At 47.3% G+C, this 13,827-nt stretch overlaps 1 protein-coding gene across 1 annotated transcript in view; it reads right to left on the reverse strand.

The window, feature by feature from the left end:
• Positions 1–455: 455 nt before the first annotated feature.
• LOC110516473 (CD5 antigen-like) overlaps positions 456–13,827 on the reverse strand; it is a 49,947-nt gene continuing 36,575 nt past the window's right edge. Inside the window, exon 8 of the mRNA XM_036933980.1 lies at positions 456–932. Within this exon, the coding sequence (XP_036789875.1) occupies positions 798–932 (135 nt within the window). The 3' untranslated portion in view covers positions 456–797. The remainder of the gene's footprint in view (positions 933–13,827) is intronic.

Here is a 13,827-nt window from a genome sequence, read left to right on the forward strand (position 1 = left end):
TTACCCAAACCCCATGTTACCCCCCAAAAACATTTACCAAAACCCCATGTTACCCAGAACCCCATGTTACCCCAAATCCCATGTTACCCCAAATCCCATGTTACCCCAAATCCCCTGTTACCCCAAATCCCATGTTACCCAGAACCCCATGTTACCCATAACCCCATGTTACCCAAAAACCCATGTTACCCCAAAACCCCATGTTTCCCAAACCCCATGTTACCCATGTTACCCAAACCCCATGTTACCCAAAAACCCATGTTACCCAAAAACCCATGTTACCCCAAAAACCCATGTTACCCAAACCCCATGTTACCCATGTTACCCAAAAAACCCATTTACCAAAACCCATGTTACCCAGAACCCCATGTTACCCAAAACTCCATGTTACCCATAACCCCATGTTACCCCAAACCCCATGTTACCCAAAACCCCATGTTACCCAAAACCCCATGTTACCGTAACCCCATGTTACCCCAAACTCCATGTTACCCCAAACCCCATGTTACCAAAACCCCATGTTACCCAAAACCCCATGTTACCCCAAATCCCATGTTACCGTAACCCCATGTTTCTCTGGTGGTAAAAACCAAACTAAATGAATAATGGTGGTTGCAGTCACTACTTTTAGATTTCTTCCAAGGTTCTAGAAAGATAAACTAATTCTGAACTTGTTATTAAAATTAGAACCACTTCAGGTTTGTCACCACATTTTAAACACCAGTCCACTGCTGACCATCAATTTAAAACACAAAACTGACCTAAGATCAGCATGTAGGGTCAGCTTCATTCTACTCCTACTCCGTCCCCTGGGCTGCTCTCTCCTCTCCCGGTCCAGCTTCAGCTCTGGAGCTCAGAGAGACCATCTCCATGGCATTGACATAAAGATCCATGCTACTCACCCTGTTCACTCTCTTCTGCCTCCTGGTGGGCTAGGGAGACACAGCACCAACAGTCAGACATTTACTCTCTAGTATCTCTCTCCCTCCCACTCTCCCCCTCCCCCTCACCCTCTCCCTCTAGTTTAAATGACTTGTAACGTCTGAGTAAATGTCTTTACCTTGTAGTACAGGTAGATGGTGGTGATGGATGTCAGTAGGATCAGCAGCACTACAACGTGTCTGATGATGAAGGCTGGTAGAGGAGAGGCTGCAAACAGAAACACCTTTGATGAGGGGACTGATCATCATCAGATAGATCTGTGAGAAGTCTGGTTCATGTTCAGTTACCTGTGATGGTGAGGGAGAGGAGCTCACTCTCGGAGGAGAAGTTATGAGAGAAAACATAATTCTCATAAACACAGCTGTAGTTCCCTTGGTGGGAGTCATCTGCAGCAGGGAAGAGGAAGGCAGCAGAGTGATTGACAGCTGGCTGGGTCTGGGTTCTGTTGGAGCCGGTGAACGTGAGGAGGAAGGAGCCTCCTGGGTACTGTGGCTGAGTGGAGCAGGTGATGGGGAAGCTGTAGCCCCTTATCATCTTGGTCCCCAGTTGGCCCCTGAAGACCCATCTCATTGAGTCAGTCAGGAAGATATCAGGCTGGACCAGGAGATCTGTAACAATAAAAGAGAACAAGAAAAACCTCTTCAACTAGTTTCCTATAGATATGACAATAACATCAGCATGTAACAGTGCCAGCCACCCTCCCTCACAGGGCAACATGAGTAGTGGGCCTACAGTCACTGAGACAACATATGTTGATATCAGGCTTAAGCAGGACATCTGGAACAAGAGGAGAGAAAAAGAAAACGTAGCTCCTCAACTACTTTCCTCATTTAGATGTGACAATAACATGACGTGACAGTGGTAGTGAGTAGAGACGTTCACTGAGATAACACTCAAACACAAAAGCATTCTGGGATATGTAAGTTGTATTTGATTCCTACTTGACTGAGTGATCTATTTAGTAAAGCAGACTGACAAGTTAAACAGTCATCATGAGAGGTGCAGAGGAAGTTGTATGAATGAAGGAAATCAGTTGAATATAATTATAATATGTTGATATATTTCCTGAGCAGATCACTGTGAGTCCAGGAAGGAGATATAATACATGGACAAAAGTATGTGGAACTCAGCAGTGAGTTTTACAACAGAGGATTATTCTTAAGCTCTACGTGGTTCAGCACTCAGTGGTCCGTTCTGTGAGCTTGTGTTGTCTACCACTTCAAGGCTGAGCCGTTGTTGCTCCTAGATGTGCCAAGCTGAAATATACTGAGATCTTCAGTAAGAACATTTTATTGCCAATGTTTGTCTATGGAGATTGTATGTGCTCGATTTTATACACCTGTCCGCAAATGGTGTGGCTAAATCCAATGATGTCCACATACTTTTGACCATATAGTGTATCTTGTTATTACCTGAGCAGATCACTGTGAGTCCAGGAAGGAGATCATAACTTCTCAAACACTCCCTCAGTGAAGACTCAGACCCATAACAGGAAGCTCTAAACACTCTAGTGGTGTTTCCAGGTATTATTGAAACAGTGGAGCCACAACCCATCTGTCTACACACTACTGCAGCTACATCCTCCTGATTCTTGACAGCTCCCACAGTCCTCCACTCTCCCTGGTCGTACCGCTCCACTCCACCAGCACAGCGACTGCCTCCTCCCACCAGCCTCACATCGTCATGCTCTGAGAAAAGAAAAGAGAGAGACAGTAATCTTACTATTTTCTCACTAAAACACACCTATATTGTCTCTCATATTCTTCACTCCAGGTGAGATTGAGTGACAAACTGTTTCTTACTTGAGCAGGTGAGTCCAACAGCATTACCAGGTAGGCAGGTGTTGTTCTCTCTGTCTGAGGTGTCACAGTCCAGGAGAAGGGACTCATTGCCTTTACACTGGAACTCTTTATCCCAGGTCTGACCCTCACCTTCTCCATAGAGCCCCCCCTGTAGAGCTGCAGGAGCCCCACAGCCAAGCTCCCCACAGACTACCTCTGCATCCTGCCAGTCAAAGTCAGCTTCACACACTGAGGCCCAGGACTGATTGGACTTCACCTCCACTCTCCCAGAGCAGAGACCAGCTCCATCCACAAGCCGCACAGACTCTGGAGAAAAAGAGTTGGTTGAACATTCAATCAGTTTTGTTGATGACACTGTCAAGGACTAAACACAAATATGTTGGATAAAAGATAGTAGTTTGCTATGTTTGATACTGTAAGAGGTAGAAATGGGTTCTTAGTCACTCAGGATAGGGTTGGGAATAATGCAGGTAGGAGACAGGAATAAGTTCACTTCACTTTCTAGAAAATAAACAGCTGGACATCCATCAGGCAGCTTCACTTCAGTACCATCTGAACTACAATGATCTGCCCATGAACATCTCCCATAAACCAATATGACAAACACAAATCTAATGTTTAAATACATCTGACATCTCTCCCTCTATTTAAATGAAATAAAAACACATAAAACATGATACATAGTAATATTGTATAATGTATAAATAAATCTCTCAATATGACCAGTCTCTTACCTGAACAGGTCACATGACGATAATATTCACCATCACAGAAACCAGGTCCTCCTGTGATGTCACACTGTCTAATAGAAGACTCATGTCCATAGCAACTAATATATGGTGTGACTCCTCTTCTTCCATATTCAACCAGAGGTCCTCTAGATTCAGCTACAGGATTCCCACAGTCCAGCTCTCTACACACAACCTTAACCTCTCTCATCATGTCCCACCACCTATTGCATAGACCTGACCACTCTCCTTCATAGAAGACTTCCACTGTCCCAGAACAGGAAGTGGTCCCATCCACCAGTCTGACTGAGTATTCAGCTGTAAACAGCAGAGAGGAAAACACAGTGGTGAGGACAGATGATGACAGTGATTCTGTTATTCTAACAGCAGTAATGCTTTGTGGTTGACAAGTATTAGTAGTTCCATAAAACACAACTTGTTATTGGGTTTTAGAATGGTTTGTATGGACACATGAATTTCTCCATGTAGGTAATAAAGTTGACTAATATTGAACTGCTATAATCACTGTAGATTTATACTCTACCTACCTGGTGGACTGACGCTTTGAGCCTGGAGATCTGAGGAGAAAGAGAGAGACAGAGAGATAGAGAGAAACAAAGGAGAAAGGGAGGAGTCAGAGGAAGAGAAAGGCAGAGGTGAAATGAACATCAACATGACCTTTCATGATGTGATGAGGAAGACAGGCTTATCGTTGGTATGGTGCAACAACACCCATGTGTACATACACTATATATACAAAAGTATGTGGACACCCCTTCAAATTAATGGATTCTATTTCAGCCACACCCCTTCCTGACAGATGTATAAAATCAAGCACTCGGCCATGCAATCTCCATAGACAAACATTGACAGTAGAATTGAGTTAATGAACTCCCCCTCTCTTCTCCTCTCCTCTCCTACCCTGTCCTCCCCTCTCTACTCTTCTCCCCCTCTACTCTTCTCCCCTCTCTTCTCCTTTTCTCACCCTCTCCTCTTCACCCCCTCTCTCCTCCTCTTCAACCCCTCTCTTCTCCTCCCCTCCCCCCTTCTCCACCTCACTTCTCCCCTTCTCCCCCTCTCTTCTCCTCTCCTCCCCTCTCCTTGCACCTCTCCTCCCCTCTTCTCTCACCTCTACTACTCTCCCCTCTCCTCAATTCTTCTCTTCTCTCCTCCTCTTCTCCCCCTCTCCTCTCCTCTTCAACCCCTCTCTTCTCCTCTTCTCCCCCCTTCTCCCCTCCTCCCCTCTCCTCCCACCTCTACTCTTCTCCCCCTCTCCACTACTCCTCTCCCTTCTCTTCTCCCCTCTCGTCTCCTCTTCTACCCCTCTCCTCTTCACCCACCCCCTCTTCTCCCCACTCTCCTCTCTTCCCCTCTTCTCCTCTCTCTTCTACTCTTCTCCCCCTCTCTCATCATCATCATCTTCTCCCCTATCCCCTCCCCCCTCCCATTCTCTCTCATTCTCTCTCCTCCACCAATCTCTCTCCACTCCCCTTTTCTCACACATACCCCCTCTCTCCCCTCCTCTGTCCCCTCCCCTCCCCTTCTCTCTCCTCTGCTCACCCCATTCCTCCCCTCTCCTCTCTCTCACGCTGCTCATCTCTCTTTCTCTCTCGCGCGCATATTCTCTCTCGTTCTCTCTCTCTCATAGTGTTGGACCTGTTGATCTTGACTCAGCTCATAGACCTCTAGCATCTACACCCCTCCCTTCTCCTACTCTAACATAACACCAATATAATATATAATACATAATATATACTCTCATTCATTTACATAGAGACAGATACAATCAATCATTGACACACTGAATATACAACAGTCAGATGCATGACACGATCACAACTTAACTGACATTAGTGCCTGTCCCCAGATGGACAGTTAGACTACAGTAAAGTACATTTACAGGTGATCACATCATTGTCCTGCTTTGAGACACATTTTTACTGTCTGCTTCCAGTTGTATGTTATTTTACTAACCCTGCAAATTATAATATATCTTACAATATCAAAACATATCTCAGTAACTGTCACAAGTGTATAGCAGTATAAGAGCATCCTACCTCTGCTCCACAACAGGGTCATCAGTACCACTGCAGGTATCATATCTGCCTCTAACTGGGGCTCCACTGACGAAACAAGTCTACTGTCATAAAGAGAGGACTGAAGAGTGAGAAATACTGCTAGACTATATGACTTCTATATCATTACTTCCCTACTTCTATGTGACCCACTTTTAAGCAGACAAGATCAGTGGTTAAACCCAACTACCTACAGGAAACACTAACATTAGAAAAACTCCACAGGAAACTGCTGGCAGAGCAGCAAAGTTACACATAGTGTGTCCTATAATATCACCTCTAACTTTCTACTGCTTGAGTTCACCTCTTATAGAATATTGGCTTAATGTTCCACTAAGGCCCAAGAGAGGAACAGGTTACTGGTTATGATGACATCACTGGTGAAGTCGGTGATACAAATATATTCAGTTGATTTATATGTCAGTCTCTCTCTCCCTCCTCCCTCGTCTCCTTCTACCAACCCAGTCTGTCAATAAGTCCTATCTCTCTCATCTCTCTCTCCCTCCTCCCTTGTCTCCTTCTACCAACCCAGTCTGTCAATAAGTCCTATCTCTCTCATCTCTCTCTCCCTCCTCCCTGGTCTCCTTCTACCAACCCAGTCTGTCAATAAGTCTTATATCTCTCTCTCATCTCATCTCTCATCTCTCTCTCATCTCTCTCTTCCTCCTCCCTTGTCTCCTTCTACCAACTCAGTCTGTCAATAAGTCCTATCTCTCTCCCTCCTCCCTGGTCTCCTTCTACCAACGTCTGTCACGTTTGTTGTAGACATAATGAGCGGACCAAGGCGCAGCGTGAGTAGAGTTCCACATATTTATTGAAGTGAACCTTCAAAAAACAACACAGAATAAATTAATGTGAAGTTTGTAGAGCACAGAGCACTGAACCAAAACAAAACAATATCCCACAAACACAGGTGGGAAAAGGACCCCACTAAGTATCATCCCCAATTAGAGGCAACGATCATCAGCTGCCTCCAATTGGGAACCATACTCACACCAACATAGACATTCAAGACTAGAACACCCCCAAGTCAAGCTCTGACCTTTTGCACCATAGAGAACCCTGGGGACAGCTGATGGTCAGAACCCTATGGTCAGGGCGTGACATCCCCCCCCCCCCCTCCGCCAAAGTTACAAACTCCGACAGTTAAACCTGAAACTGGATGGGGAGTGTTTGGGTGGGCAACTAGCTTCGGTGGCGGCCCTGTTGAGGGACGAAGCACCCGCTCAGACCGCAGATCCGGCCATGAAGCTGGGCTGAAAGCCGTGCCTGGACTGGGCACCGGCGCAGAGGAAGACTCCGGCCGTGGCACCAGCGCAGGAAGCTCCGGGCCGTTGACCATCGCTGGAGACTCTGGAATGTTGACCATCGCTGGAGGCTCTGGAATGCTGACCGTCGCTAGAGGCTCTGGAATGTTGACCGTCGCTGAAGGCTCTGGAATGTTGACCATCGCTGGAGGATCTGGAATGTTGACCATCACTGGAGGATCTGGAATGTTGACCATCACTGGAGGATCTGGAATGTTGACCATCGCTGACGGATCTGGAATGTTGACCATCACTGGAGGATCTGGAATGTTGACCATCACTGGAGGCTCTGGAATGTTGACCATCACTGGAGGCTCTGGACCGTTGACCATCACTGGAGGCTCTGGAATGTTGACCATCACTGGAGGCTCTGGAATGTTGACCATCACTGGAGGCTCTGGAATGTTGAACGTCGCTAGAGGCTCTGGAATGTTGACCATCACTGGAGGCTCTGGAATGTTGACCATCACTGGAGGCTCTGGAATGTTGACCATCACTGGAGGCTCTGGAATGTTGACCATCACTGGAGGCTCTGGAATGTTGACCATCACTGGAGGCTCTGGAATGTTGAACGTCGCTGAAGGCTCTGGAATGTTGACCATCACTGGAGGCTCTGGAATGTTGACCGTCGCTGAAGGCTCTGGAATGTTGACCATCACTGGAGGCTCTGGAATGTTGACCATCACTGGAGGCTCTGGAATGTTGACCATCACTGGAGGCTCTGGAATGTTGACCATCACTGGAGGCTCTGGAATGTTGACCATCGCTGGAGGCTCTGGAATGTTGACCATCACTGGAGGCTCTGGAATGTTGACCATCGCTGGAGGCTCTGGAATGTTGACCATCGCTGGAGGCTCTGGAATGTTGACCATCACTGGAGGCTCTGGAATGTTGACCATCGCTGGAGGCTCTGGAATGTTGACCATCACTGGAGGCTCTGGAATGTTGACCATCACTGGAGGATCTGGAATGTTGACCATCACTGGAGGATCTGGAATGTTGACCATCACTGGAGGATCTGGAATGTTGACCATCGCTGGAGGCTCTGGACTGAGTGCGTGGAGCCGGCACAGGTTGCACCGGACTGATGACATGCTCTTCAGGGCGAGTGCGGTGCAAAATACACCTAACCAACATCTCTCTCCGATCTCCCTCCTCCAACAGCTCCATTGCCTCTCCGACGGTCTCTGGCTTTTCTCCTCGACTCTACCGACAACCCCTTCTATACTCACTCTACTGACAACCCCTTCTCCTATACTCACTCTACTGACAACCCCTTCTCCTATACTCACTCTACCGACAACCCCTTCTCCTATACTCACTCTACCAACAACCCCTTCTCCTATACTCACTCTACCGACAGCCCCTTCTCCTATACTCACTCTACCGACAACCCCTTCTCCTATACTCACTCTACCGACAACCCCTTCTATACTCACTCTACCGACAGCCCCTTCTCCTATACTCACTCTACCGACAGCCCCTTCTCCTATACTCACTCTACCGACAGCCCCTTCTCCTATACTCACTCTATCAACAACCCCTTCTCCTATACTCACTCTACCGACAGCCCCTTCTCCTATACTCACTCTACCGACAGCCCCTTGTGCCTCCCCCCACCAAAAACTCTCTCCTCCCCCGTCTCATTCTACCAACCCAGTCTGTCAGTAAGTGTCCCTGAACAAAGGGGGGAGGGGTCAAAATCAAAAGTAATAGTCAGTATCTGGTGTGGCCACCAGCTGCATTAAGTATTAAGCACCAGATGTCCCAGTTCTTGCTGTGAGATGTTACCCCACTCTTCCACCAAGGCACCTGCAAGTTCCCAGGCATTTCTGTGGGGAATGGCCCTAGCCCTCACCCTCCGATCCAACAGGTCCCAGACGTGCTCAATGGGACTGAGATCCGGGCTCGTCGCTGGCCATGGCAGAACACTGATATTCCTGTCTTGCAGGAAATCACGCACAGAACGAGCAGTATGGCTGGTGGGATTGTCATGCTGGAGTGTCATGTCAGGATGAGCCTACAGGAAGGGTACCACATGAGGGAGGAGGATGTCTTCCCTGTAACGCACAGCATTGAGACAACCTGCAATGACAACAAGCTCAGTCCGATGATGCTGTGACACACCACCCCAGACCATGACAGACCCTCCACCTCCAATCGATCCCCTCCAGAGTACAGGCCTCTGTGTAATGCTCATTCCTTCCTCACCCCTGGTGAGACAAAACCGCGACTCATCAGTGAAGAGCACTTTTGCCAGTCCTGTCTGGTCCAGCGACGGTGGGTTTGTGCCCATAGGGGACGTTGTTGCCAGTGATGTCTGGTGAGGACCTGCGTTACAACAGGCCTACAAGCCCTCAGTCCAGCCTCTCTCAGCCTATTGTGGACAGTCTGAGCACTGATGGAGGGATTGCGCGTTCCTGGTGTAACTCGGGCAGTTGTTGTTACCATTCAGTACCTGTCCCGCAGGTGTGATGTTTGGGTGTACCAATCCTGTGCAGGTGTTGTTACACGTGGTCTGCCACTGCGAGGATCATCAGCTGTCCATCCTGTCTCCCTGTAGAGCTGTCTTAGGAGTCTCACAGTACGGACATTGCAATTTATTGCCCTGGCCACATCTGCAGTTATCATGCCTCCTTGCAGCATGCCTAAGGCACGTTCAGGAAGATGAGCAGGGACCCTGGGCATCTTTCTTTTGGTGTTTTTCAGTCAGTAGAAAGGCCTCTTTAGTGTCCTAAGTTTTCAAAACTGTGACCTTAATTGCCTACCATCTGTAAGCTGTTAGTGTCTTAACGACCGTTATACAGGTGCATTTTCATTAATTGTTTATGGGTCACTGAACAAGCATTTGAAACAGTGCTTAAACCCTTTACAATGAAGATCTGTGAACTAATTTGGATTTTTACGAATTATCTTTTGAAAGACAGGGTCCTGGAAAACTGACTTTACTTTTTTTGCTGAGTTTCTCTCTCCCATCTCTCTTCCTTCTCCCTTGTCTCCTTCTCCCAACCCAGTCTGTCAGTAAGTCCTCTCTCTCTCTCTCTCTCGCTCTCTCTCTCTCTCCTCTCCCTCCCCCTCCTGAGAAATACTGCTTGGCTATATGACTTCTAGCTCATTACTTCCTTACTTATATGTGACCCACTTTTAAGCAGACAAGATCAGTGGTTAAACCCACCTAGCTACAGGAAACACTGACATTAGAAAAACTCCACAGGAAACTGCTGACAGAGCAGCAAAGTTACACATAGTGTGTCCTATAATATCACCTCTAACTTTCTAATGATTCAGTTCACCTCTTATAGAATATTGGCTTAATGTTCCAGCACCTAAATATAAACAGTACCAGCACCCAAAATGAGTACTGATGAGGTCTCATGTTAGAGCAGGAGAAGGGGGGATGTGGTGTAGAAGCTAGAGGTCTGTTACCCAAGTCAACTCAACAGGCCTAATGCGATATGTCAGGGTCAGGCTGGGCTGGGCTGGGCCAAGAGAGGAAAAGGTTACTGGTTATGATGACATCACTGGTGAGAAGACAGTGATAAAAATATATTCTCTCTCTCCCCCTCCTCCCTCTCTACCCTACTTCCCTTCCCCTCCCCCTCTCTGTCTCCCTCCCATCCTTTAATTTATATAAAATAAATTAAGGGGAGGTAGAAGAAGGGGAAAGGGGGAGAAGAGGAGAGGAGGGGGGGAGAAGAGGAGAGGGGGCAGAAGAGGAGAGGAGGGGGGGAGAAGAGGAGAGAAGGGAGAAGAGGTGAGGAGAGGGGGCAGAAGAGGAGAGGAGAGGGGGGAGAAGAGGAGAGGAGAGGGGGCAGAAGAGGAGAGGGGGAGATGAGAAGAGGAGAGGGGGAGAAGAGGAGAGGAGAGAAGAGAGAAGAGGAGAGAAGGGAGAAGAGGAGAGGAGAGGGGGAGAAGGGGAGAGGAGAGAAGGGAGAAGAGGAGAGGAGAGGAGAGAAGGGAGAAGAGGCAGAAGAGGAGAGGAGAGGGGGAGAAGAGGAGAGGGGGGAGATGAGGAGAGGAGAGGGTGGAGAAAAGGAGAGGAGAGGAGGGAGAAGATGAGAGGAGGGGGGGAGAAGAGGAGAGGAGGAGAAGAGGAGAGAAGGGAGAAGAGGAGAGGGGGGAGAAGAGGAGAGGAGAGAAGAGAGAAGAGGAGAGGAGAGAAGGGAGAAGAGGAGAGGGGAGAGAAGAGGAGAGAAGGGAGAAGAGGAGAGGAGGAGAAGGGGAGAGGAGAGAAGGGAGAAGAGGAGAGGAGAGGGGAGAAGAGGAGAGGAGAGGGGGGAGAAGAGGAGAGGAGAGGGGGAGAAGAGGAGAGGGGGAGAAGAGGAGAGGAGAGGGGAGAAGAGGAGAGGAGAGGGGGAGAAGAGGAGAGGAGGGGGGAGAAAAGGAGAGGAGAGGGGAGAAGAGGAGAGGAGAGAAGGGAGAAGAGGAGAGGAGGGGGAGAAGAGGAGAGGGGGGGGGGGGGGGGGAGAAGAGGAGAGAAGGGAGAAGAGGAGAGGAGAGGGGGAGGCCTGCCTGCCTGCCTGCCTCTGCCTGCCTGCAGTATATACACGAAATCAACAAAAGTATGTGGACACCTGCTCGTTGTCCGGGTTTGGCTGGGATTGGAAATAACAATTTGTTCCTAAATGACTGCGTGGGAGGATTTTCCAGACATGGTAACTATACTGTTCTCTTTGAAGTAGATAATCAATATGAGTTTAAATATTAGACATGTGTTAGCAGAATGAAGGCTGAGCCCATGTGACTGTACAAAGCTGGATCAACATCGAGTCAACTATTAGACATGTGTAAGCAGAATGAAGGCTGAGCCCATGTGACTGTACAAAGCTGGATCAACATCGAGTCAACTATTAGACATGTGTAAGCAGAATGAAGGCTGAGCCCATCTGACTGTACAAAGCTGGATCAACATCGAGTCAACTATTAGACATGTGTTAGCAGAATGAAGGCTGAGCCCATCTGACTGTACAAAGCTGGATCAACATCGAGTCAACTATTAGACATGTGTTAGCAGAATGAAGGCTGAGCCCATCTGACTGTACAAAGCTGGATCAACATCGAGTCAACTACTAGACATGTGTTAGCAGAATGAAGGCTGAGCCCATCAGACTGTACAAAGCTGGATCAACATCGAGTCAACTATTAGACATGTGTTAGCAGAATGAAGGCTGAGCCCATGTGACTGTACAAAGCTGGATCAACATCGAGTCAACTATTAGACATGTGTAAGCAGAATGAAGGCTGAGCCCATCTGACTGTACAAAGCTGGATCAACATCGAGTCAACTATTAGACATGTGTTAGCAGAATGAAGGCTGAGCCCATCTGACTGTACAAAGCTGGATCAACATCGAGTCAACTATTAGACATGTGTTAGCAGAATGAAGGCTGAGCCCATCTGACTGTACAAAGCTGGATCAACATCGAGTCAACTACTAGACATGTGTTAGCAGAATGAAGGCTGAGCCCATCAGACTGTACAAAGCTGGATCAACATCGAGTCAACTACTAGACATGTGTTAGCAGAATGAAGGCTGAGCCCATGTGACTGTACAAAGCTGGATCAACATCGAGTCAACTACTAGACATGTGTTAGCAGAATGAAGGCTGAGCCCATCTGACTGTACAAAGCTGGATCAACATCGAGTCAACTACTAGACATGTGTTAGCAGAATGAAGGCTGAGCCCATCTGACTGTACAAAGCTGGATCAACATCGAGTCAACTATTAGACATGTGTAAGCAGAATGAAGGCTGAGCCCATCTGACTGTACAAAGCTGGATCAACATCGAGTCAACTATTAGACATGTGTTAGCAGAATGAAGGCTGAGCCCATCTGACTGTACAAAGCTGGATCAACATCGAGTCAACTATTAGACATGTGTTAGCAGAATGAAGGCTGAGCCCATCTGACTGTACAAAGCTGGATCAACATCGAGTCAACTATTAGACATGTGTTAGCAGAATGAAGGCTGAGCCCATCTGACTGTACAAAGCTGGATCAACATCGAGTCAACTACTAGACATGTGTTAGCAGAATGAAGGCTGAGCCCATCTGACTGTACAAAGCTGGATCAACATCGAGTCAACTATTAGACATGTGTTAGCAGAATGAAGGCTGAGCCCATCTGACTGTACAAAGCTGGATCAACATCGAGTCAACTATTAGACATGTGTAAGCAGAATGAAGGCTGAGCCCATCTGACTGTACAAAGCTGGATCAACATCGAGTCAACTATTAGACATGTGTTAGCAGAATGAAGGCTGAGCCCATCTGACTGTACAAAGCTGGATCAACATCGAGTCAACTATTAGACATGTAAAAAACAGAACATAAACAGAATCTGTGTAGATGAGGAAAGGTAGACTAACAAGACGTGTCTGAACCATATATGATCTGGTGATCAAGACAACATCGGTCTGATCTTGTGAAGACCTGTGGACAGGAACATTAGATAATCAGTTATAGGCCCCAGTAGGAGTGTGATGTTTTGTAAGGATCAGACTGTATAGGCTATATTACATGTATTTAGTGTAGTATTGGGGCAGCAGGGTAGCAGGGTAGTGGTTAGAATGTTATGTAAGGATCAGACTGTATAGGCTATATTACATGTATTTAGTGTATTATTGGGGCAGCAGGGTAGTGGTTAGAATGTTATGTAAGGATCAGACTGTATAGGCTATATTACATGTATTTAGTGTATTATTGGGGCAGCAGGGTAGTGGTTAGAATGTTATGTAAGGATCAGACTGTATAGGCTATATTACATGTGTTTAGTGTAGTATTGGGGCAGCAGGGTAGTGGTTAGAATGTTATGTAAGGATCAGACTGTATAGGCTATATTACATGTATTTAGTGTATTATTGGGGCAGCAGGGTAGCCTAGTGGTTAGAATGTTATGTAAGGATCAGACTGTATAGGCTATATTACATGTATTTAGTGTATTATTGGGGCAGCAGGGTAGTGGTTAGAA

Source organism: Oncorhynchus mykiss, chromosome 10 (genome assembly GCF_013265735.2).
Source record: "Oncorhynchus mykiss isolate Arlee chromosome 10, USDA_OmykA_1.1, whole genome shotgun sequence".
NCBI lineage: Eukaryota > Metazoa > Chordata > Actinopteri > Salmoniformes > Salmonidae > Oncorhynchus > Oncorhynchus mykiss.